The 25,497-nt window shown below is 42.6% G+C and overlaps 1 protein-coding gene across 1 annotated transcript in view; it reads left to right on the forward strand.

Moving 5' to 3' along the window:
* The first annotated feature begins 1,309 nt into the window (after window positions 1-1,309).
* IL18R1 (interleukin 18 receptor 1) overlaps window positions 1,310-25,497 on the forward strand; it is a 119,358-nt gene continuing 95,170 nt past the window's right edge. The window contains exons 1-3 of the mRNA XM_073550646.1: window positions 1,310-1,593; window positions 15,905-16,100; window positions 19,514-19,661. Coding sequence (XP_073406747.1) covers window positions 1,497-1,593; window positions 15,905-16,100; window positions 19,514-19,661 — 441 coding nt within the window. The 5' untranslated portion in view covers window positions 1,310-1,496. The remainder of the gene's footprint in view (window positions 1,594-15,904; window positions 16,101-19,513; window positions 19,662-25,497) is intronic.

The raw sequence follows: 25,497 nt of genomic DNA on the forward strand, positions 1-25,497 counted from the left end.
TGCACCTGTGCAGCCACACAGGGTTCAAGAGGTAAGGGGTCCACCTCCAAAGTATGTGGAATTGTGCATCATGATGAGACGAGCTATTGGTCTGTAAAGGACCGATATTTTGTTCACATAACTTTGTAGGAGTTTTTCTTGTTAAAAGGCTCGTGTTATAGTAAAATACAATCAGTACTTTTTTAGACAGATCGTTTTCTCACCAATCATTATAGCATCATCTTTATAATATTCTTTCTGCTTTTTTTACTTGTTGAAAATAAACGAATAGTCTCCTTCTCTTCCCACTTTGATAACGTTCTGCATTGTATATACAGAGGAAACCAGAAGTTTACATATACTATATAAAAAGACAATTGGGTCAATTAAGATTACCATAAGTAATAAATATGCCTTAAAAATTCTCTCTCATTATTCTGGCATTTGGCAAATATATTAATATGGTAATTATGATCCTAATTGACAGAAAACGGGAAAGTTTTAATCTGATTTCATGTCAGATATTGAGAAAAGCATGCATATGTGTCTTTTTATGTAGTGTATGTAAACTTCTGGCTTCACCTGTATGTGTAATACTTGGCACACATGAACACTTGATATTTGCTATTATGCCTTTTTGTTTACATGTATTAGAATTGTTATTACTATATTGTTCACTTTTTGGGGGCAATTTTATTTTCTTGCTTTGTTTAAAAATATTTTTTCAATTGTGTGTCATTAAAAATTTTGTATCGTTTCCCTTCTAATATCCTCCGTGTTGTACTGTCTACTGCTGGCTGACAAATGGGTTAACGGAGTATTTGTGAGTGAGCTCATTCTGACAGTCAAACTGGAAAGTTTTTAACTCTTATCTGACCTTTATTTTTTTCATCTTAGCTGATTTATCACGGCAGACCACATCAAAGTTGAATGTGTATGGAAACAAAGAGCCTTTAAAAGAACAATTTCTAATTTTTAAACAAACCATATTACAAAAATGATTTTTGGCCCCCCCAAAAAGTCCTCAGATTCAGACAACTCCTTTTACTATTTTACATGAGTATCAGAATCAATATTTTGTATTTCGGACTTTGTAGACATAGATTCTGAATATCGTCAGGTTTATCTTGCTACATACAGAATTGCTTTTGGGTGCTCTACATCTCTTTTGCCTGTAGATGTCATTGTCCACAGTAATTTTGTAAAAAACAAATTATGCACGTATGGCCTTCTTAGTGGAAATTAGACAAAGAAATGACAAGGATGTATTAGTAGTATTCATGGGAAATTACACATGAATCAAAGCTTGAAATACACGTAAGCTGTCAAGTTTCCTCCTTGTAAAAAAGAAAAAAAAAATCCCCACTGTGTTTTGCTCTACATTTCAAGTCAAGTGATGTGACCGATCTGGTTGCGTAATTGCTTCCTTACATGTAAGTGCATGTGAGTCCCAGGTACCGGAAACCAGTATAACACCAGAGACGAAATGCCACTGCATTCAGCCTAAATGAGGGACCATGGACGAGATCAGGCTTGGACCCTGTTTGCATAATACCATGTGTAAAGCGAGGCTGATCAGCTTCTTTTCTGTTCTTTTGGGTTTCCTCACATTAGGTAAGTCATGTTTTTCTTTCAATTTGCACAGTGGTAACCAAGAATACAGGAAATTTGAAGGGATTTTTGGAATATCATGAAAGTTGCCCCATAGTAGGGAATGTTAGAAAATAAAATTATTTAGTATTTAGCACCACTGGTCCCTGCTTACCCTATAACATGAGATTATTTATTCATATGACCGCTGCAGCCAGTCACTCCCCTCAGCGGTCTTGTGCCTTGCATAAGCAGAACTGGTAAGGCCAGTGATTTTCTACAGTGGTCAAGTGAATTATCGAATTGTTTGAAGGATGAAAAGGTGGCACTTTCTGTCCCATAAAAAAAAAGTCTTTATGACCCGGAACCGTAGAAGCGCAGTTTGTAGCGCAACAGCCGTCTTCCAGCTTTTCACACTCCCGCATATCCCCCGACACACCTCCTGCCCAACGCTCCTTCTGCTGTCTTTGAATAAATAAAAGACTGTTTTATCAAAGCTTATGGTGAGTGCCACCTTTCTTCTCCTCTTCACGAAATGCATACGTGTCTTCTATGGTGAAGCACCACAATAACGACTGCTGATACCAATGGAACATAGGCCTGGTGCCTAGTAGCTTCACTTTGGTATTCATTAACCTGTCTTAGTACTGCAGTTCACCAATGCCCTTAATAACCTCAGCCGCTCTTCTCTGCACCCGCTGAAGTTCAGCTATGTCTTTCTTATACACCGGAGATCAAAATTGTACACAGTATCATATGTGTGGCCGCACTAGAGACTTGTATAGAGGCAAAACTATGTTTTTGTCATGAGCATCTATGCCTGTTTTAATGCATCCTATTATTCTGATGGCCTTGACAGCAGCTGACTGGCACTGGTCATTAAAGCTGCCTTCCACCCCTACGCCAACGTCGCTCAGTAACAGTTTTACCCATTATTTTAGAATTTAATACATAGTCATACATTTTAGCTGCTCTGCCCAAGTGTGTGACATTACATTTAACTATATTAACTACTTATTGACCGGACGGTTTTTTCTGGGGGGAGGTGGGTTAGTTTTTTTTTTTTCTCCCCTTCTTCCAAGAGCCATCATTTTTTTTTTTTTTTCTGTCCATCGTCTACATAACCGTATGAGGATTTGTTTTTTGTGGGTCAAGTTGTACTTTTGATTATTTTATCATGTGATGCACTGGAAAGTGTGAAAAAAATTCAAGTGCATTGAAATTGCTAAAAAAAAGTGCAATTCCACAATTGTTTTTTGGGTTTTCTATTTACCATGTTCACTCAGGGCTGGACTGGGACAAAAAAGCAGCCCTGCCACACAAACCCCACCAGCCCACAAACTATAACACTCCTCACCTCGATCAGTGAATTTTGCTTTACTTTGTCGTGCTCCTCAATCTCCTTTAATGGAGACATTTCAAGAGCCCCATGTGAATGGCGCCACACTGCGTATGATCGACCACAGCTGCATTTATATGCTGCTCTACATAGTTCCGATTTTCAGGATCATGGGGGTCCCAGCAGTCCGATCTCCAGGAATTGAAGTTATCCCCTATCCAGAGGAGAAGGGATTACATGGGATAATGCATTTAAACCGCTTTTCCAATATTTTATTTTTATTTGGCCATAGTAATATTTAAAATACTAAACCAATATTGACCCTCCCAAAGTCCAATGTCACCTCTTTGACAACAAGGCAGAAGAAGTGGGTAGTGTGCAAGTCATACAGGGCCAGCTCCAGGTTTTTGTGGGCCCCGGGTGAAAGTCTAAGTGGCCCCTTTAACACATACCACAATTCATAATGCACAGATACAGTAGAGAAATATAGGTATACAATGCCAAAGATTTCACTTCTTACATTACATGAGTGATAACTATTGTACAATAGGTCAGAAACTAGACAGTATAGTCCTCCATACAGAATAATGAGCCCCATATAATGCTCCATAAAGAATAATGAGCCCCATATATTGCTCCATACAGAATAATGAGCCTCATATAATGCTCCACATAGAATGAGCCCTATATAATGCTCCATACAGAATGAGGGCCATATATTGCTCCATACAGAATGAGCCCCCATATAATGCTCCATATGGAATGAGTCCCATATATTGCTCCATACAGAATAATGAGCCCCATATAATGCTCCATAAAGAATAATGAGCCCCATATATTGCTCCATACAGAATAATGAGCCTCATATAATGCTCCATAAAGAACAATGAGGCCCATATATTGTTCCATACAGAATGAGTCCCATATAGTACGCCATACAGAATAATGAGCCCCATATATTGCTGCATACAAAATAATCAGCCCCATATAATGCTCCATACAGTATTATGAGTACCACACAGTGCTCCATACAGTATAATGAGCCCCATATATTGCTCCATACAGCATTGTGGGTACCACATAGTGTTCCATACAGTATAATGAGCTCCATATATTGCTCCCCATATATTGCTCCAAGCAGTATAATGAAACCCATATAATGCCCCAAACACTATAATGAGCCCCATATAATGCTCCAAACAGTGTAATGAGCCCCACATAATACTCCATATAGTATAATGAGCCCCATACCTTGCTCCATACAGAATGGGTCCCATATAATGCTCCTTACAGAATAAGTTCCATATAATGCTCCGTACTTTATATGATGGGCCCTATATATTGCTCCAAACAGAATGGGGTTCATATAATGCTCCATATATAATGGGTCCCATATGATGCTCCATTATATGATGGGCCCCATAAAATGCTCCATATATAATGGGCCCCATATGATGCTCCATTATATGATGGGCCCCATGTAATGCTCTGTATAAAATGGGCCCCATATGATGTTCCAGTATATAATGGGCCCCATATTATGCTTCAGTATAATGGGCCCCATATGATGCTCGATACAGATAAAGATAAAGGCACGCTTATAGACACGCTCGCAGACATGCTCACATGCATACACGCACATAGACAGGCACACAGACACTCATACACGCATGCAGACATACACATATACAAACACATACAGTGGGGAAAAAAGTATTTAGTCAGTCAGCAATAGTGCAAGTTCCACCACTTAAAAAGATGAGAGGCGTCTGTAATTTACATCATAGGTAGACCTCAACTATGGGAGACAAACTGAGAAAAAAAAATCCAGAAAATCACATTCTGTTTTTTTTTTTCATTTTATTTGCATATTATGGTGGAAAATAAGTATTTGGTCAGAAACAAGCAATCAAGATTTCTGGCTCTCACAGACCTGTAACTTCTTCTTTAAGAGTCTCCTCTTTCCTCCACTCATTACCTGTAGTAATGGCACCTGTTTAAACTTGTTATCAGTATAAAAAGACACCTGTGCACACCCTCAAACAGTCTGACTCCAAACTCCACTATGGTGAAGACCAAAGAGCTGTCAAAGGACACCAGAAAAAAAATTGTAGCCCTGCACCAGGCTGGGAAGTCTGAATCTGCAATAGCCAACCAGCTTGGAGTGAAGAAATCAACTGTGGGAGCAATAATTAGAAAATGGAAGACATACAAGACCACTGATAATCTCCCTCGATCTGGTGCTCCACGCAAAATCCCACCCCGTGGGGTCAGAATGATCACAAGAACGGTGAGCAAAAATCCCAGAACCACGCGGGGGGACCTAGTGAATGAACTGCAGAGAGCTGGGACCAATGTAACAAGGCCTACCATAAGTAACACACTACGCCACCATGGACTCAGATCCTGCAGTGCCAGACGTGTCCCACTGCTTAAGCCTGTACATGTCCGGGCCGTCTGAGGTTTGCTAGAGAGCATTTGGATGATCCAGAGGAGTTTTGGGAGAATGTCCTATGGTCTGATGAAACCAAACTGGAACTGTTTGGTAGAAACACAACTTGTCGTGTTTGGAGGAAAAAGAATACTGAGTTGCATCCATCAAACACCATACCTACTGTAAAGCATGGTGGTGGAAACATCATGCTTTGGGGCTGTTTCTCTGCAAAGGGGCCAGGACGACTGATCCGGGTACATGAAAGAATGAATGGGGCCATGTATCGTGAGATTTTGAGTGCAAACCTCCTTCCATCAGCAAGGGCATTGAAGATGAAACGTGGCTGGGTCTTTCAACATGACAATGATCCAAAGCACACCGCCAGGGCAACGAAGGAGTGGCTTCGTAAGAAGCATTTCAAGGTCCTGGAGTGGCCTAGCCAGTCTCCAGATCTCAACCCTATAGAAAACCTTTGGAGGGAGTTGAAAGTCCGTGTTGCCAAGCGAAAAGCCAAAAACATCACTGCTCTAGAGGAGATCTGCATGGAGGAATGGGCCAACATACCAACAACAGTGTGTGGCAACCTTGTGAAGACTTACAGAAAACGTTTGACCTCTGTCATAGCCAACAAAGGATATATCACAAAGTATTGAGATGAAATTTTGTTTCTGACCAAATACTTATTTTCCACCATAATATGCAAATAAAAGGAAAAAAAAACAGACAATGTGATTTTCTGGATTTTTTTTTCTCAGTTTGTCTCCCATAGTTGAGGTCTACCTATGATGTAAATTACAGACGCCTCTCATCTTTTTAAGTGGTGGAACTTGCACTATTGCTGACTGACTAAATACTTTTTTTCCCCACTGTACACAGATATATATATATACATGCAGTCACATACATATTTGGACTTCTATACAAAAAAAATCTTATAAAATTCATATCTATAGACATATAAATATACAGAAACAACATTTATGTACACACTTTAGGGGAGGGTTTTTTTTTTTTTTTTACCTTCCCCCGACTTTTCTCTGACCCACATGCATGTTCCTCTCCAGCAGGAAGATAGCAGTGCAGGGCACGCTGCATTATATCATTGTAGGAGACAGGGCGGTGTCTGCTGGCTGTGATGCGGCCAGGCCCGGCACACAAGATTTAAAGGCACTGCTGGCCCGGGGAAGAAGCAGCCTGTCTTGTGTCCCTGCAGAGCTGCTGGAGGAGCCGCCTGGGGGGCATATGCCCCTCTGCAATGAAGCGGATCCCGGGCTGGTGGTGAGTAGCGCAGGGGAAAAAAAAATCTGCTCTGACGCTGGTAGCCTGGTACTGGCCAGCATCAGACTGAAGAGCCCTGTGCGTGCTGCGATGGTCTTTTCAAAAGGCCCTGTGTGCGCGCACCCCTGCTTGCACACACTGACACAGGGCCGCCACTGCGAGCACGTACTGTCTGTCAAGTGCCACAGCGGCTCTTGTCAGCGCGTGCAAGGAGAGAGCGCGCGCACAGGGCCTCTAGTAAGATGTTTTAAAGGGCCGGCAGCCCACTTTGTGATATATGGCCGCCAGCCCACCGGCAATCTGCCCGTTCGCCAGATTACTAATCCGGGCCTGTGTTCACTACACAATAAATCTTACCTAGTAATATGATTCTCCAGGTCAGTACAATTCCAAAGATATGAAACATGTATAGTGTTTTTTATTTAGGTGGTGACAAAAATTGGATATTTGTAAAAAATAAATAAAATTTTGCTTTTGTCTCCATTTTCGGAGACCTGATAGGTTTTCAATTTTTAGGATATGAGGCTGTGTGAGGGCTTTTTTTTGTCCCTGCGCAGGTGTTTGTACTAATATCATTTTCAAGTAGATACGATTTTTGTTTGCTTCTTATTGCATTTAATTGCAATGCTGCGGGGGGGGGGGGGCAAAAAACAAAATTCTGGCATTTCTATTTTTTTCTTGTACCACTGTTTATTGAATAGATTATTTTATATCTTGATAATCAGACTTTTCTGAACTCAGTGATACCAAATGTGTATTTTTTCAAAATTGCTTTATTTTTAATGGGGCAAAAGATGGTTTATTTGAAATTTTGTATTTTTTTTCATATATTTAAAATTATTGTTTCCTCACTTTTTACTGTACATTGTATTTAGTCAGCCATCAATTGTGCAAGTTTTCCCACTTAAAATCATGAAAAGTCTGTCATTTACATCATAGGTAGACCACAACTATGAGAGTCAAAATGAGAAAACAAATCCAGAAAATCGCCTTGTCTCATTTGGCAAGATTTATTTAGCAAATTATGGTGGAAAATAAGTATTTGCAAGACTTCTGGCTCTCACAGACCTGTATCTTCTTCTGTAAGAGGCTCCTCTGTCCTCCACTCATTATCTCTAGTAATGGCACCTGTTTGAACATTTTATCAGTATAAAAGACACCTGTCTACAACCTCAAACAGTCACACTCCAAACTCCATTATGTTGAAGACTAAAGAGCTGAATCTGCAATAGGCAAGCAGCTTGGTGTGATGAAATCAACTGTGGGAGCAATAAGAAAATGGAAGACTTACAAGACCACTGATAATTTCCCTCGATCTGGGGCTCCACACAAGATCTCACCCTGTGGGGTCAAAATGATCACAAGAACGGTGAGCAAAAATCACAGAACCACACGGGGGGACCTAGTGAATGAAGCTGGGACCACTGTAACAAAGGCTACCATCAGTAACACAGTACGCTGCCAGGGACTCAGATCCTGCAGTACATGTCCGGGCCCATCTAACGTTTGCTAGAGAGCTTTTGGATTATCCAGAAGAGTATTGAGAGAATGACATATGGTCTGATGAAACCGAAGTAGAACTGTTTGGTAGAAACAAAACTCGTATTTGGAGGAGACAGAATGCTGAGTTGCATCCAAAGAACACCATACCTACTGTTAAGCATGGGGCTGGCAACATCATGTTTTGGGTCTGTTTCTCTGCAAAGGGACCAGGATGACTGATCCATGTACATGAAAGAATGAATGGGGTCATGTATCGTGAGATTTTGAGTGCAAACCTCCTTCCATCATCAAGGGCATTGAAGATGAAACGTGGATGGGTCTTTCAACATGATAATGATCCCAAGCATACTGCCAGGACAACGACAGAGTGGCTGCTCTAGAGGAGATTTGCATGGAGGAATGGGCCAACATACCATCAACAGTGTGTTCCAAACTTGTGAAGACTTACAGAAAACGCTTGGAAAGCAGAGAAAGCCCGGTCACAGGGGAGTGCAAAGGACAAGAAGGAGGAGGGTATACTTGGTAGATTTCTTCTTTTATTACGTTCCACTACGCATTTCGACGGATAACCTCCGTCTTCATTCCATTTTCTCATCCTCTCTTGAGGCACCCAGCAGGAGCAGCATCGGATCTCAATTCACTGGCGCCCCGAGATCTGTCAGTCTGGCGCTCCACTAATCTGTCTCATCTGGACTGTTTCTACTTTTTTACAGAAAACGTTTGACCTCTGTCATTGCCAACAAAGGATATATAACAAAATATTGAGATGAACTTTTGTTAATGACCAAATACTTTTTCCACCATAATTTACAAAATAAACCTTGCCAAATTAGACAAGGTGATTTTCTGGATTTGTTTTCTCATTTTGACTTAGTTGCTTAACTACTGCATGCTTAACACACTTGCTTAACTGTTCGCAATAACAGTATTTTTAACCAGGGGTGCCAAAACTTTACATGCCACTGTAAGCATCTATCCTGTCAAAACACTACCTGAGTCTAGATTTTGCTAAGTAAACAACATACACTGTCATGTTGGTGCTGTTATTCATACTTATGGGCTTATGACCGGTCACTGAACCTTCAGTGACCTGCCTCCTATTTTACATAATGCATATAATATAGTTGGCTTAGAAAAAAAAATCACTTCAGAAAAATGGCGGAGGCGTATGCGCAGTATCATCTATCGCTTGCCTGCAAAGGCAGTCGCCGGTGTCATTTTGCTGCTGCCAATTTTTCTTTTTCCTCCATCAAAATGGCGCAAGTGGCATTTTGGTGGAGGAAAAAATAATTTGGCTACAGCAAAATAGCGGCGGCACTTGCGCAGTAGCATCTATAGGCCAGCAATAGATGCTACTGCACATGTACTGGCGCCATCGTCATTTTGCTGAAGTAAATATTTTTTCTAAGATAACAATATTATATGCATTATATAAAATAGGAAGCTAGTCACTGAAGATTCAATGACCTGTCATAACTTAGAGATGAGCGAATATGTTCGGAAACGATCGCCGAATCCGAATTTGCCATATTGGTACCCTATCCATGCTGAATTTATGTTTGACGATTGTTTATGAACATATTTGCTCATTTCTATTTTCATTGACCGCAGGTGCCATCTTGATGGAACCTAATTTTTTTTTTCTCTAGTAAAATGGCGTCGGTCAGTGCACAGTAGTATCTATCACGCTCCGATGTTACTACGCAGATGCCGCCACCACAATCTTGATTGACCGTAATTTTTTTCTCTACCAAAATGGCGCCTGCGCAGTAGCATCTATTGGAATGGGATAGATGCAACTCCGCAGGTGCTTCTGCCAACGCCATTGAAAGATTTTTTTTTTTTTAACACTCCGATCCGAGTGTCGCATAAGAGTAAGAACCATAAAGTAAAGTCCCTGCCGGCGCCTGCATGATGAATTTTTTTTCAAACAATATGATATGCAGTATGTAAAATAGGGGGCAGGTCACTAAGGCTATGTGCCCACGTAGCGTTTTAAACCGGACACTCAAAACCGGACTCCTTCCCATAAAACGCAAGTTTTTTTCCGCGCAATTTTACCGCAATTATGTTTGCGTTTTTGCCACGATTTTCACGTGCGGAATTCAAGCACTTTCCAAGCGACTTGAAGCATCGCTTGGAAAGTGATTGACAGGTTGGTCACACTTGTCAAACATAGTGTTTGACAAGTGTGACCAGCTTTTTACTATTGAGGCTGCCTATGCGGCATCAATAGTAAAAGAATGCTAAAAACGATAAAAAAAAATCGGGGTATATTTACCTTCCGACGTCCGGCGCAGCCTCAGCGACGCTCCCGTTCCCAGCGATGCCTTGCGAGACCTGTGATGACGTTGGTCTCGCGTTGCTATAGTGATCTCACGAGACCGCTAGAGTAACGCGAGACTACGTCATCACAGGTCCTTGCCGCAAGGCATTACTGGGAACACTGAGGCCTGCGAAGGCTGCGCGTGATGCCGGAAGGTAAATATACCCCGATTTTTTATTTTGTATTCTTTTTTTTTTACAGGGGTATAGTACCCAGGGACTGGAGGACAGTCTCCTCTCCTCCACACCGTGGGTACCATCCGCACATGAGACGCTTAATTTTGCGCATGGTGGGCATAGCCACATGCGGGAAGTAAGCAGTTCTCACGCATTCCTATGGGTGCGGAATCGCGGCAATTTTGTGATTCCGCAAAAAGAATGAGCATGCTGCGTTTTTTTCGTGATGCGATTCCGCTGCGGAAAAAAGCGCAGCATTAGCACAGCATGTGCGGAATGCCATAGGAATGCATGGGTGCGTTCTGTACGAGTTTTTAAACGTTTTTGTGCCGAAAATTGCATCAGAAACGCTTAAAAATCACATCGTGGGCACACAGCCTAAAGGATCAGTGACCTGTCATAAGTCCATACACATGAATATCTAAGCGGAGCACCACATAAAGCCCCCCCCAGGAGTGCAAGAATCTCATTAACTGAAAACTGCAAATGAAGATTAAACAACAACCACAAGATTTCATCAAACAAGGTATCATTTTAATCAGAATAACAGTGCTAACCTGACACTATCTGTACGTTACTGAGCGCATTCCTGCTGTCAGGGTCACTTTAAAGTTTGAAGGAGAAGATGATCTGTTACCTGGCAATGAGAAATATAGGCAGGTAGTGGGGAGCGAAGAAATCTTACAAAACAATCCAGAAAATCACATTGTATGACTTTTACATAATTTAAATTTTATTGCATAAAATAAGTATTTAATACAATAGAAATCCAGAACTTAATATTTGGTACATATACGAGTACGTATATTTGTAATTTGCAGTTACACAGGTCAGATGTTTCCTGTAGTTCTTAGCCAAGTTTGCACACACTGCAGTAGACCAAGGAAGATTGACAGTCATCTTGTGTTTCTTCCATTTTCCAACAATTGTGCCAACAGTCGGTGCCTCCTCACCAAGCTGCTTGCCTATTGTCCTGTAGACCATCCCAGCCTTGTGAAAGTCTACAATGTTGCTCCAGGTGTCCTTAGACAGCTCTTTGGTCTTGACCATTGTGGAGAGGTTGGAGTGAGATTTATTGAGTGTGTGGACAGATGTCTTGTATACAGAACGCGTTCACATATGTGCAATTAATACAGATAACGAGTGCCGAGTAGGAGGGTTTCTTAAAGAAAAACTAACAGGCCTGTGAGAGACAGAATTCTTGCTGGTTGGTAGGTGATCAAATACTTATTTCATTCAATAAATTGCAATTTTGTTATTTAAAAATCACAAAATGTGATTTTCTGTTTTTTTTTTGTATTTTGTCTGTCACAGTAGAAGTGTACCTACAATAAAAATGACAGACCTTTCAATTTTTTTGTAGCTGGGAAAACTTGCAAAACTGGCAGTGTATTAAATGTACTTATTTTCCCCACTGTATGTGGAAAAACCGTACCAAAAAGAGTGGTATGCCATTAAGAGAGTTCTTCGATATTTGAAAGATACTCAGGACATAAGTTTAAGGATATCTGCCACAGGAGATGTAAAACTCGCAGGCTATGTGGATGTAGACTGGACTGGTGGCTCATGTGATCGAAAAAAAGACAAGCAGCTATATGTTCAGGATTGAAGAAAGTTCAATTACTTGGCCTAGTAGAAAACAGGTGTCTGTAGCCTTGTTATCTACAGAAACAAAGAAGGTGTCTGCAGCCCACATCATGCGACTCTGCTGACTAGGCAGGTCTTATGTCTGCTTCTGGCACACCCTGGGCCCTATCTAATTTTCTGACAGGAAACTGTCTCTGTCCTTTCTCCTTATTCCCTATCACTCTGAGCTAGTCCCAAACATTAACCCTAACTCTCCCTGTCTACTGTCGGGCAGACCACATCACTAATAACGAATGTCACAATACACATTACAACAATACATGTGTTTTCAAGGGGAAACATGAGCAGTATGTCCTTTTCCTTAGATATTGTAGGAAGATTACTGCATATAACTTATAAAACTCAAGGAGATTGTTTGAGCCAGGTACTTTTTCATTTTCAATTCTTTGAAGAGCTAGAGTATCTCCAATTCCTCTATGGTAATATCTTTTTCTAAGCTATCCCTTGCACCATAATAATTTTTATTTCTATAGTGCCAACATATTCTGCAGCACTTTACATTTTAGAGGAGACTTGTACAGACAATAGGACATTACAGAGTAGCACATAACTCGGATACCAAAAGGAGTGAGGTTCCTACTCGTGAGCTACAATCTATGCAGAAATAAGGGAGACATGAAAGGTAAATGGTAAAATATTCTTATTGTTACCTTCCACCTTTCGTGTCCCCACTATTTCCTCATAGATTGTAAGTTTGCGAGCAGGTCCCGCTCTCATCTTGGTATCTGTTGATTTACCATATATTTTGGACTTTAAGACGCACTTTTCCCCCAATTAATTTGGTGGAAAGCGGGGGTTGCGGCTTATAGTCACACTGTACTTACAGTTAGCGTGGTTGCATCATCAGTCGGGCGATTGTTCCGGTGGTCCGACACCGCAGGGCAATGATCTTGCTCCCATCCCAGCTTGGTGCAGTTTCGGTGTTGCTCGGTGCTGCAGGGGGCTCCGGCGACATGGTGCGGCAGTTTCGGTGGTGCTCGGTGCTGCGGGGGGCTTCGGCGACATTGTGAATGCCTGAAGCCCCCGCAGTTCTATTGCTTCGATGCTGTGGCCTCCAGGAAAATGGCCACCGGAGGAGGCGCATATGTGTCGCCCTCCCAGGGCTGTGCGGTACTCGGTACCGGGCCGGTCTCTTAGAGGGGATTATAACAGCAGCGGTGACCCGGTCCGTGGCCCTGGGCGCCCATGTAAAAGGGGTTGAGTTTGAAATAAAGTTTATAAGTGATTCGTGACGCCACCTGTGGTGTTCGGCAATATATATGTTAAGCCGACGCTGCAGACAGATCCTCTGGGACAGATACTGTGGTGCAGCAATGATGATGCAGCCCTCCACAGGTAGGGCTGTTGGTCCCAGGGCAGTGTAGCGGAATGTTTAGGAAGAGAGGGTGCAGTGCTTGGCACAGAGATGTAGCAGTGCTGAGGATGTTCCAGGAAGGAGGCAAGGACAAAACAGGCTGCAGTTTCTTTACCTTTACTTGGCAAATGCAGTCCAGGTTCCTGATTACAGATGTCACAGGAGCAGGCTAGCCTGGAAGCAACTCAGGAATCTCTCTATCAGATGGGTTGTGTAGTCTCCTTCCTAGCGCTGGCTTGAGGTACATGCAGTACAGTGTTACACTGAAGTTCCTCCTTCTTATCATCTCTTAGAACTACCTCGTATGGCAGACAGCTGTAGCCCTCTATCTCTCTTGGATCACCCGTCGCTGTTGTGCCTCCGAGTCTTAGTTGGGAATAGAGCATTTACAGCTTCCTATTCCTCTGGTTTCTGTTGCAGGACCTTCAGCATCCATACAGCTGTGGAGACCAGGCTCCAGATCATGTGCTCGCATTGTGAGGGAGCTCTCTATCCTCAGCTCAACCTCCAGCTTCTCTCCACACATCTACACTCATTGCCCTCCTCACACTAACTCCTCATTTCCCTTCCTGACCCTCAGAGAGCACTCCTCCCCCAATTCTGGCTCAGAGCTCCCTCTGCTGGCCTCCAGTGGGAACTGTGTTGTATGACATGGTTAACTGTTAGAGAGACCCTTCATTGCCTCCAAGCTTGACATCGCCCTCCCTGGAGGAAGGCAATGCCACTGTGGCAACCATACTCCTGGGGGCGCCACACATATGCAGATTGAGATCTCGGCTTCGAGATCTCGTTGCCAAGATCTCAGTCTGCAACTGGGGAATCAATCTGGCCTTCGGGAAAATGGCCGCTGGAGGCGATGTATGCGCAGATTGAGATCTCGGCTCCAAGATCTCGAGATGAGATCTCATTGCTGAGATCTCAATATGCGCATGTGCCACCTCTGGTGGCCATTTTCCCGGAGGCCACAGCATCAAGGCAATAGAACTGCGGGAGAAACCGCCGCCGAAACTGCCGCACCATGTTGCCAGAGCCCCCCGCAGCACCGAGCACCGCCAAAACTGCTGCACCATGTTGCCAGAGCCCCCCGCAGTACCGAGCACTGCCGCACCAGCCACACCAGGCTGGGATGGTAGCGAGACCACCGGAAGAATCGCCCAACACCTGCTTCCAACAGCGCTGCTGATCCCCCCTGGGTAAGATGAATTCAGGACTGTAAGACGGACCCCCATTTGATGCATTAGTTTTTTTTGTACCCATTTTCCTTCTGAAAATTTGTGATGCGTATTATGGTCCGGTGCGTCTTATAGTTAGAAAAATATGGTATGTGATTATTGCTATTCTGCAAAGTCTTTTATTGTCTGTACAAGTCTAAAATGTAAAGTGCTGCAGAATAAGTTGGCGCCATAGAAATAAAATTATTATATTGTACAATACAGCCATAATATAGGTGAGCGCTGAGGGAGACGACCCTCCAACAAGTATTGGGCTATTCAGGACTCCTGAATATGAGATCTATGTGAATATAGAGAGTTATAATACATATTGTATATAATTCCTGCGTAATTGAGGTATCATGATTCATCGCCTCACAGGATTCAGATGTTGGCAGCAGCCAACGACATCATATGATCATTGAATGATTGTTGAGCCTGTTTCCAGCTGTTTCTATTAATTTCAAATGGTGAAATGACATGTATACCTTCCATGTCCTCTACTTTTTTGCAGTTCTTGTGTAATTTTTCTCATCTTAGTTTTCCTTTGACTTAACTCTTTACTATACACTCCCCTTTTTTTTAGGCCCTTTTTATACTAACTTGTATCTTCCCTGGCCTGTAAAATCCTAAAATGCTTTGCCCATCCTTCTGTTTTATAGTGGCTGGATAGTACTCTGACCTGCTAGACCATGTGATATAATAGTTTTAAGGCTTTGTGGAAAAGCCCACAATGCCGCACCCGATATCATGTGAGCAAAATCGCTGATTGATTCAGTCTTCAGCAATGTATAAAATGGTACAATGCTTTTTTTGCATGATCCTTGCAATTTCAATCACAAATTCATCTAATTCACCAGGAACTACAAATTTTATGAAATTTGACTCAGTCAATTTTCAGCAAACCGATTCAATTGTGTCTACTCATACCCTTGGCTTCCCAGTTGAACTTTTAATTAATTCTGCAACCTTACTGAATCCCCTTGTCCATATACAGAATAATATTATAAATATAATATATAGACATGAAATTTGATGTCTCTCATTTACTTCTTTTGTGTTTTTAGCGTCTCTAAGTCATGTTGAGAATGAGGACTGCATTCCTAATTGTGGTGGGAACAACAGCACATTTCAGGATTCCGCATTATCAAAAGCTGAAGAAAATAATTCTGACGACTGGAGACAAATCTTGACAAAGAAGAATCTGTCTGAATTTTGGCCTCTGACGTCAAATTATTCTGTTCAAAATTTCTGTACTGACCAGTAGGTGATCCTTTTGTCATCTTAATACGCTGAGTGTCAATAGAAATTATATTATTATTCGTTTTTATAGTTCTTGACTGTTTGAAACAATAGGTGTGATCAACCATAATATGGGATGGCACTATGGTTAACATTGAGGCCCCAATTAATCAAGCACTTTTTAACACTTTTTGCTTTTGCCATTTTTATCCCAGTTTAGGATGACGCATACAACTTTTTTAAAATTGGGTAGAGCTGAACTAAGCGTGGCGTAGGTCATCATAATTTACGCCAACAAAGAGATGTAAATTATGACGGAAATGTTCTCCAGTCCATAACTGGAATGCATTTCTTGTGGTGGCCCATGGCAGCTGAAAGATGCGTCAAATTTGTCATGAAGTGCATGCTATTGAATGTAGTGCTTCTTAATCCAGTGCTGTCTTCACTTTGACTGGTGTACAAAGCCCAAGTCTTTATGAATTGAGACCTAATTGTTCACTGCGGGTTTTCAGCTTGGTGGCTCTGTAGGACTTCCCTAGAGGGTGCAGCTCTGTTTACACCAACATATTCATACTTCATCAAATCACAATTCTGGCTCACTCTGTGTTATCCATTACGAATTAGACATGTGTCTACATGACTCTATCCAATCTATGCTGACAGTGACAGGCTATGTAAGGAGACACCCTATATACAATGAACTGATTCTAAAACTAGACATGCTAGGAGAGCTGATGTGTCAAATCAAGCTCTGAACAATTATTGCTAATGGTTTTTATGTTTCCAAGAGAGCCCTTTCATAGAGGAAAACAGTGATGGTCTGAAATGATAGCGATGACCACTGTTACTGTATCTTGTCACATGTATCTATTATATCTTCAAAGATAATTTTCACTGGATTCTCCTTAAATATAATACGATTCTGTAGACAATAAGTGAGTGATAATTAAAAGCTGCCATAATGCGTAAAGGCATCTAACACCTTCATGACTGTGTGATGAAGTATATTTACGTAATCGACAGTGTCCCTTCTCTGATCCGGGCTCACGCGCTGAGCCCGTATCTTTCCCTGTAATTAATTTAATCAGCCATCAAGTGCTTCTAACAGCCAAGGATGAATCCGAGATCCACCCGACGCCTTTAACAAGTTAAATGCCGCTATCAATCCCTGACAGGAAGAGTGTCATCGATTCCACCTATTGGCGCTTCCGTCATGTGATCGCTGGGTGCTGGTTATTTGTCATGATAGCAAGGGATCTGCTGAAGTGAAGACCAAATTGCCTGTCATTACGATACACCTGCTGAAGCACTGCTATGTATAGCACTGGCAATGAGACAATCGCAGCTTCAAGTCTCCTAAGGGGACTATTAAATACAGTAAAAAGTAACAAAAGTTGAAAAAAAGTAAAAAAACACAAGTTTAAATCATAAAAAAATACACATTTGGTATCGCTACCTTCAGAAATGTCCAATCTATCAAAATATAAAATAAATTCATCTGATTGATAAATGACATAACGAGAAACAATATCAAAACTCCAGAATTACGTTTTTATAGTTGTCACAACATTGCAATAAAATGCAATAAGAGTCAATCGAAACATCATGTCTAGCCCCAAATGGTATCAGTAAAAATGTCAGCACAGGATGCAAAAAATAAGCTCTCGCACAATCCCATATCCAAAAAAAAAATGAGAACGTTACGGGTCTTGGAAAATGGCAACAGAAGCAAACATGTTTTTGACAAATTTCTGAATTTATTTTTACTACTTAAATAAAAAGAAACTGTATATGTTTGTATCTGTGGGCTTATACTGACCTGGGGAATAATATTGCCAGGTCAGTTTTACCATATAGTGAACATGGTAAATAAAAACCCCCAAAACAATTGTGGAATTTCACTTTCTTTGTAATTTCACTGCACTTGGAATTTGTTCCCATTTTCCAGTATATATGGTAAAATCATTGATGTCATTCAAAAGTACAACTCGTCCCACAAAAAAAAGCCCTCATACGACTATATGGCTGGAAAAAATAGAAATTCCACCTTGGTGGAAGGGGTTAATTACAATTATAATTATTTAAAAAAAAAAAAATGAGTGAACAACTGAAAGTCCTTTCTGCCAACCTTATAAAAATTAGTGGGCTAATAGCATGACCTTTTCTACAAAATTGCATGCAGCCTTACATGGCACTGCACACAACAGTACCGTTGGTAGCAGCACAAATACACGATTTGGCCAATATACACACAAATACATATTGTACATATCAGCACACTGAAATTATTGAATACAAGAACTCCACTATTGCTAGAAATGTTAAAAATGTAAGGTACTTAGCATATTGAAACAGGGCTGGACTGGCCCACCAGAGAACCGGAGAATCCTCCGGTGGGCCCTGGCTTCTCCTTCAGAAGAGTTCATAGTGCAAACCTTGCAGTTGCTATGGGGCTCTCTAGTAGGGGATAAATGTGGGCCTTCAGAAACAAATCCTCCGGTGGGCCCAATGTTCTCCAGTCTGACACTGTATTGAAATAAAGAAGTGCAAAATCTATCCAACAACGTGTACCCTTTATATGGATGGTTCATACCATTATGCTTGGTTTCCATTCACTTCCCCAGATCAGATGAGGCCTGGCTTGGCTCATAGAGAGGTGAGGCACGGTGATAGGGACAATCTATATTAAAGGTGCACTCTGATGTGTTTTTTTTGCACTGTTTGATCAAAAACTGGTAACTGAGTACATTTTGCTAATGTGCATAGCAATACTGGAACTCATGTATACATCAATTGCAGTTTGCCTTTGGCTGTCAGACAGGAGGCTAGAGAACTGCCTCCTACCATCTGGCATCCATGGCTCTTCTTTTGATTATCTGCTCTGATGCAATATCACATGTGCGTCACACTGCATGATCATGATGCTCCAGGCCAGTTAAACAAAACAGCACTGGAAGCCATAATATAACAATATATACACCTCCAAAGGACCTAACAATCCACAGTATATTGATGCTTATATCCATAGTGATGTAGCAAACTATTAAAAATATAATATAATTACCCGACCTAGAGAGAAAGAGCATATGTGCATAGTTCAAAAAAAATCCACGTACGGTATGTACATAATAATGCACTGAGAAAGGTCTAACACGTGTCTCTATAGGAAACCATCACAGGAAAAAGTTTAACAAGTAGGGGGTCTCAGAAAGCATAAATTAACATACTCAGCTGCTGTGTAGCATAGCCACCCTCAACCCCAAAGGTGTGTTTTTCCCTGCTTCTCAGTAATAAAGAAACAGACCAACCATGTAGAGGTATTGCTGGACTTGTCTTTGAAAGAGTTACATGTACATATAAATACTTTGGGGTGTGAAATCCTGCTAGTAGATTCCCATTTTTCAGTTCACTAAATAGTGTGGTGTTTTCATTAGACAGAACAGAAGACAGAAAGAGAATAGTGGTCTCTATTGCAATGATCCCTCTTCAGTTCAATCATTAACAAAATCTGTAGGAGAACCTGTAATCGTGACCATACCCGATTCGTATAGAACGTCTAACTTCTCCACAAGTTGGTATAAGGTATGTAAACTATTACTCCAGGTATATTTTAATGAAAATTAAGTTTAATACTGTATATGTCATTACAGCGGTGGTCTCATACCGGTGGTCTCTAGGTGTTGGGAGGCTACAGCTGTCAAAGCATAATGGAAGTATTCTGCAGTAATGTACAGTGCTGTGAATCGGCATTGGGTAATACATCATTTCCTACAATTCTGTAAAGGAAATATATGGCCGCCGACAGCCAGGGCCGGTTTTAGATAAAGTGGGGCTCCCAATCCTGAAATATTCCACCAACAACACTGTTAGGCCCCCTTCACATGTCCATATAAAGCACGAATGTGTTACACCGATATCAGTGTAACCAGTGTTTTCAATCAATGTGCTGTCCATGTGCCATCCTTGTTTTTACGGTATGGATACTGGAAATGAAATGAAATTACATAGCCTCTCACATACTTTCCTTGTTAAACACGGACAGAACACGGACAGCTCATGGACGGCATGTTTACAAGGACCCATAAACTTGTATTGGCCCTTTGCATCTGTGCTGCAGGGAAAACATGGACATGAATGCTGCACCGTAGGTTACATAGAGGACACGTGGCATCCGTGAAAAACATGATTACTTGGTTGTGTGAAGGAGGCCGTATAGTCACATAGTAGAAAACATTAGCAGAATTGCCATCCTTGTCTACATCCTACCTCACAAACAGCAGAATAAAAAGCGATAAAAAAAAGTTCTACATGTCCCCCAAACTTCTCTGCTAAATTCCATCCGTGGCCGATGGTTCGGGGACCTTGATGGTTATTATTCACTTTTCAGCTATAATATAAAGTGCTGCCACAAGACCACTGAGCCCAGCGCTAAGACTGGCAGAGACCCCCAGAGCCACAAGACCACTGCAGCCCAGTGCTGAGACTGGCAGAGACCCCCAGAGCCACAAGACCACTGCAGCCCAGTGCTAAGACTGGCAGAGACCCCCAGAGCCACAAGACCACTGCAGCCCAGTGCTAAGACTGGCAGAGACCCCCGGAGCATCGGTGCTGGAGCCGTGGTGGGTTTATCATTTCTTGCTAATTATTCATACATTCTCAGAAAACCCCTGTAGTGTCAGTTCACACGCTCTATTTTTTCTGTGGATTGATCTACAGTGTTGGCAGGAAATATTCTGGTTTTTTTGCAGCCTTTTCACTGGAATTTTTGTGTCCCATTCATTTGAATAGGGAAAAACACGCTGTAGAAATGTAGAAAGATGACAGCAACAGATTTATAAAAAAAAAAAAAAAGCGTCTTCTGGCCGGTGTCAGTGTCTGGCTGCTGTACTGGGACAGCGCGGAATAGTATAGTAGACAGCACTATTCCGTGCAATAGTATATTAAGCCCTGTTCACACTGCGCTTCTGCAGTGCGTCCGGGGGCTCTGCCTGAATCCCCCTAAAATAGGAGTCACGTAAATCCCCAACGGGCCCACAGACGGCACTGACACAAGCAGAGGTCAAATGAATTTGTTTTTATTTCTGAAATTGACCGTCTGATTTATTTTCTTAGGGTATGTGCACACGATCAGGAATTATCAGCGCTTTTGACAGAGCACATGTCCGCTGTGTCCAAAGCGCTGACGTCTATTGAACGCAGGTGATTCTGCATGTGTTCATTGAACCATGCGGATTAATTGCATCCAATATATTGTACGGTGAGATTTATCGCTTCTCCACAAGATAAATAGACATGTTGTGGTCTGAAGAGACGCGCCGCATGTCCGTCTACGTGGGTGATCCATGGGAGTTGGTGCGCAGCTTCCAACCCGCAGCGATTACTGACCGTCTGCAAATACCCACATATACACAGATATACACTCTACATGCACACATTATATATACTTTATAAATATAGAAACATACACTATATACAGTATATAGATCCATACAGTGTGTACAAACGCATATAAAGTATACTGTATATACACAAACATTCAGTTTATTTACAGTATATACAGTATGCTTACATACATACACAGTTTATACATACAGTGGGTACGGAAAGTAATCAGACCCCTTTAAACTTTGTACTCTTTGTTTCATTGCAGCCATTTGGTAAATTCAAAATGTTCATTTTTTTTCTCATTAATGTACACTCTGCACCCCATCTTGACTGCAAAAAAAAGAAATGTAGAAATTTTTGCAAATTTATTAAAAAAGAAAAACTGAAATATCACATGGTCATAAGTAGAGTTGAGCGACTTTGGTCGGATCGGGTTTCATGAAACCCGACAAACAAAATTTGAGTCGGATGAAACTGGTCCGACTAGGGCAAAAAAAGTCGGCGTTTCGTCCGAAACTCGACCCCAAAGCAAATCAATAGGGAATAAAAGTCGGCATTCAGACCCTTGCTCAGTATTGAGTAAAAGCACCCTTTTGAGCTCGTACAGCCATGAGTCTTCTTGAGAATGATGCAACAAGTTGGAGATCCTTTCCAGTTCCGTCAGGTTGGATGGTGAACGTTGGTGGACAGCCATTTTCAGGTCTCTCCAGAGATGCTCAATTGGGTTTAGGTCAGGGCTCTGGCTGGGCCAGTCAAGAATGGTCACAGAGTTGTTCTGAAGCCACTCCATTGTTATTTTAGCTGTGTATGCCCACTGTATATTTACACAATCACAATATACTGCACACATGCAGTGTACATATATAACATACACAGACACACATACTATATACTGTATGTGTGTGTGTATATATATATATATATATATATATATATATATATATATATACACACACACACTGTTGTGAGCTCATCTGTTCATTCACCTTTTGTGTCCGAGGATCTCCCTCTTCTGGTGAAGGAAGGTAGTGAGGCTGATTTGGATGAAAGAAACCAAACACCTGATCAGGTGGAATGTGACTGGGTAACAGGAACTTCAGACTGGATATAAGGCAGCCGATGCCCTTCTGAGTGGCTGGTGATTTCTCTGCTGGATTCTTGGAGACCAGTCTGATTCCTGCTTCCCAAAGATAAGTTTTTGCTCTGCTATTCAACTTATTAGTTTTGGTTTTGTTTACCTTGTTTTTCCATTCTACATGACGGCACCACGAGAGAGGGGATCCGCCCAATGAGGACAGGAAACCTTCAAGATAAAAGGGGCGGCTCCTCTCTCCGCATCAGTTGGTTTCCTGTCCTCGATGGGAAACCCTCAAGATGAAAACCTCTTGAAGATTCTGGAAGAAAGAAGAAAGAAGAGGATGCCTGGGCCTTGGTCGGGTGATTACTGGCAGGCACCGGTCTGCTACACCCGTCACCAGGTACCGGTAGTCGCCTCGGGGGCCATATATTCCTATGCCCCCCTGAGCGAGTGCATGGCCACAGCCTGTGAGGCAATTGCCCAGGTGAAGTTTGATGCCTCGGAGACCACATTGGGTGCACCCTCCCAGATGCCGACATACCCCATAGAAGTCCACGGAGGCCACTTTTGTGCTCCCTCTCTGTTGACGTGTGGTGGCCATGCAGCCCGTGAGGCACATCGGTGCACGGGCAGAGGTAAGACTCCTCGGAGGACCCTCTCGGAATCCCTACTTGTTGAGCCCAGGACGCCGGTCACCATTTGGGCCATAAAGAAGAAGCAGTACCTGCAGGAATCAGTTTTGGCCAGCGGTGTGATCGCTCCCTCCAGGTAAAACCCAGCACAGGTATGGAGGAGGTGGAGGTGACCGGGCGTCTTGGTAGCCAGTGGTGGTGCAGCGTTATCGCCCCCTCCGGGCAGGTCCAGGTAGGGAGGGGGCGGTGGTGCCGGGTGTCATGGTGGCCGGGCGACAGAAGAACGCCGGGGGGCGCGCACCGGAAGTGACACGGGCGCGCACCGGAACTGACGCGCCCGATAGTGGCAGGACAGAGACGCGCACCAGGAACTGGCCGGAAAGGCTCCCCGAGTGTAGAAAGGGAGCGCGCACCTGAGGGAAAGGCTGGCGCGCTCCGGGGTATGCACGGGGAGGAGATCAGCACACACCAGTAGTGGTTACTGGGGGTGCAAACAAGTCGGATGTAGTGCGCAGGTGACCGGCATGTGCAGGATCAACCAGGTGATCAGTTAATTAAAAAAAAAAAAATAAAAAAAATGGGGTAATGCTGTCAGAAGTGCTGGCAGGGGTCACCAACATTCTAGGTTGAATGTGACTGTTCTCATCTGAAAGCAGCAGCAGCTAACTTGTTAAGATTGAGAGCCTTTTTTTGCCAGAGCACTTACAGCCCCGCTAGGAGGTGCAGGAGTGGCGGTCTCGCTCAGATGAGACGAGCCAGACGCGCCATAACTACAGTGGAAGCCGGTCGGACAGCGTACGGGAGGATCGTCATGGTGTTAACAAGGGGGGTCCACAGTCCCTATGGGAGTCATGTGTACAGAGAGCTCCGTTAAAACTCGCTACTGAGAAAGTAGCTCAGATGGAAAAGATACATTCCTAGAAGAGGATACAGTACGGACAAGCTTATTAAAGCAGTCCAACCTACCATGGGGCTTGTAGATGCGAAAGCCAAGAACTCATGTTCGACAAGCTTGCTATAAGGAAAACGTAGAGCCTTCCCTATTAACTAACAGTTGCAAGGACTCATTAAAAGGGAATGGGAAAAACCAGTGAGGAAGTTCCAGATAATCAAATCCCTGTAAAGGAAGTGCCCTTTTGAGGAAGAGACAGCCTCATCTTGGGATGAGGCTTCAAAATTGACGTAGCGATCTCAAAGGTTGCCAGAAAGTCCTTCCCGCTCCTTAAGGATTTAGGTTCCCTGAAAGAACTTCCAACAGAAAGACAGATAGTTGTCTTAAAACAGCCTTGGTGCCCTCAGCTGAAACACTTAGATCGGCCATCACGGCCACTGGTGTGGTTAGATCCCTTAAGAACCTGGAGGATCAGCTAGAGCAAAGAATCCTCAGGGAGACTATCCTAGAGGCAACACCGGCCATAAGAGCAGCAGCAGTATTCCTAGCTGAGACTTCAGCAGGATTCAGCAAGGCTAGCAGGAAAATTAGCAGCTTTGGCTAATGTGCGACGCCGTTCAGGATGGCTTAAATGCTGGCTGGGGGACACACAGGCAAAGAGTATAAGGATCGAGACAAACCACTCTGACAAACGATCCAAAGGTGGGAGAGGCTTTTACTTTAGCATGCCCTCCAAAGACACCAAAAAAAAAAAAAAACCCTTCCAGTGACAGGCCTTCTCAGGTGCACTTCCTTCCAGCTTGGGAGAAGTTCTCGTTCAGCACCTGGATCCGGAAAATTGTGGGATCAGGTCTGGAGTTAAGATTCCACCACTGGCTTCCACGAGGGCATAGGCAGTCCTCTCAAAGAAAGACAGTCTGGAAGGGGAAGCAACCTCACTCCTAGACAAACATGTCTTGGAAGAAATTTCGATAGGATAGAGTTTTACTCCCCCCTGTTTAAAAAAAAAAACCAAAAAAAACTCCCCAGATAGATTCCTGGAGGACAATCATAATTCTGGAAAGACCTCAATAGGTATCTAATAATCCCGTCTTCCAAGATGGAGACGATAAGGCCAGCAGTAGAACTCCTCCTTCCTCAAATGTTATATAACAATTCCGAGACCTCAAGAATACTTATCACCAGATCCGGCAATAAGGCCATGTATGTCTCAGAGTGACAGTCCAGATGGGTCTCAGTAGCGTCACTTCCAATACAGGGCCCTGCCCTGTGGAGTAGTGATAGCCCTCAAGTTTTTCACAAGGCTAATCGCAAAAATCACAGCGCACCACAGAGGGAAAGATACTCTGGTGATACCCTATCAAGACAACGTCTTAATAGTGGGAAGAGATCTTCCTTACTGTCAGGATCAAGTCAGAATAGTGATGAAAA

Source organism: Dendrobates tinctorius, unplaced genomic scaffold (genome assembly GCF_039654945.1).
Source record: "Dendrobates tinctorius isolate UK_male_01 unplaced genomic scaffold, ASM3965494v1 ptg000166l, whole genome shotgun sequence".
NCBI classification, from domain to species: Eukaryota; Metazoa; Chordata; class Amphibia; order Anura; family Dendrobatidae; genus Dendrobates; species Dendrobates tinctorius.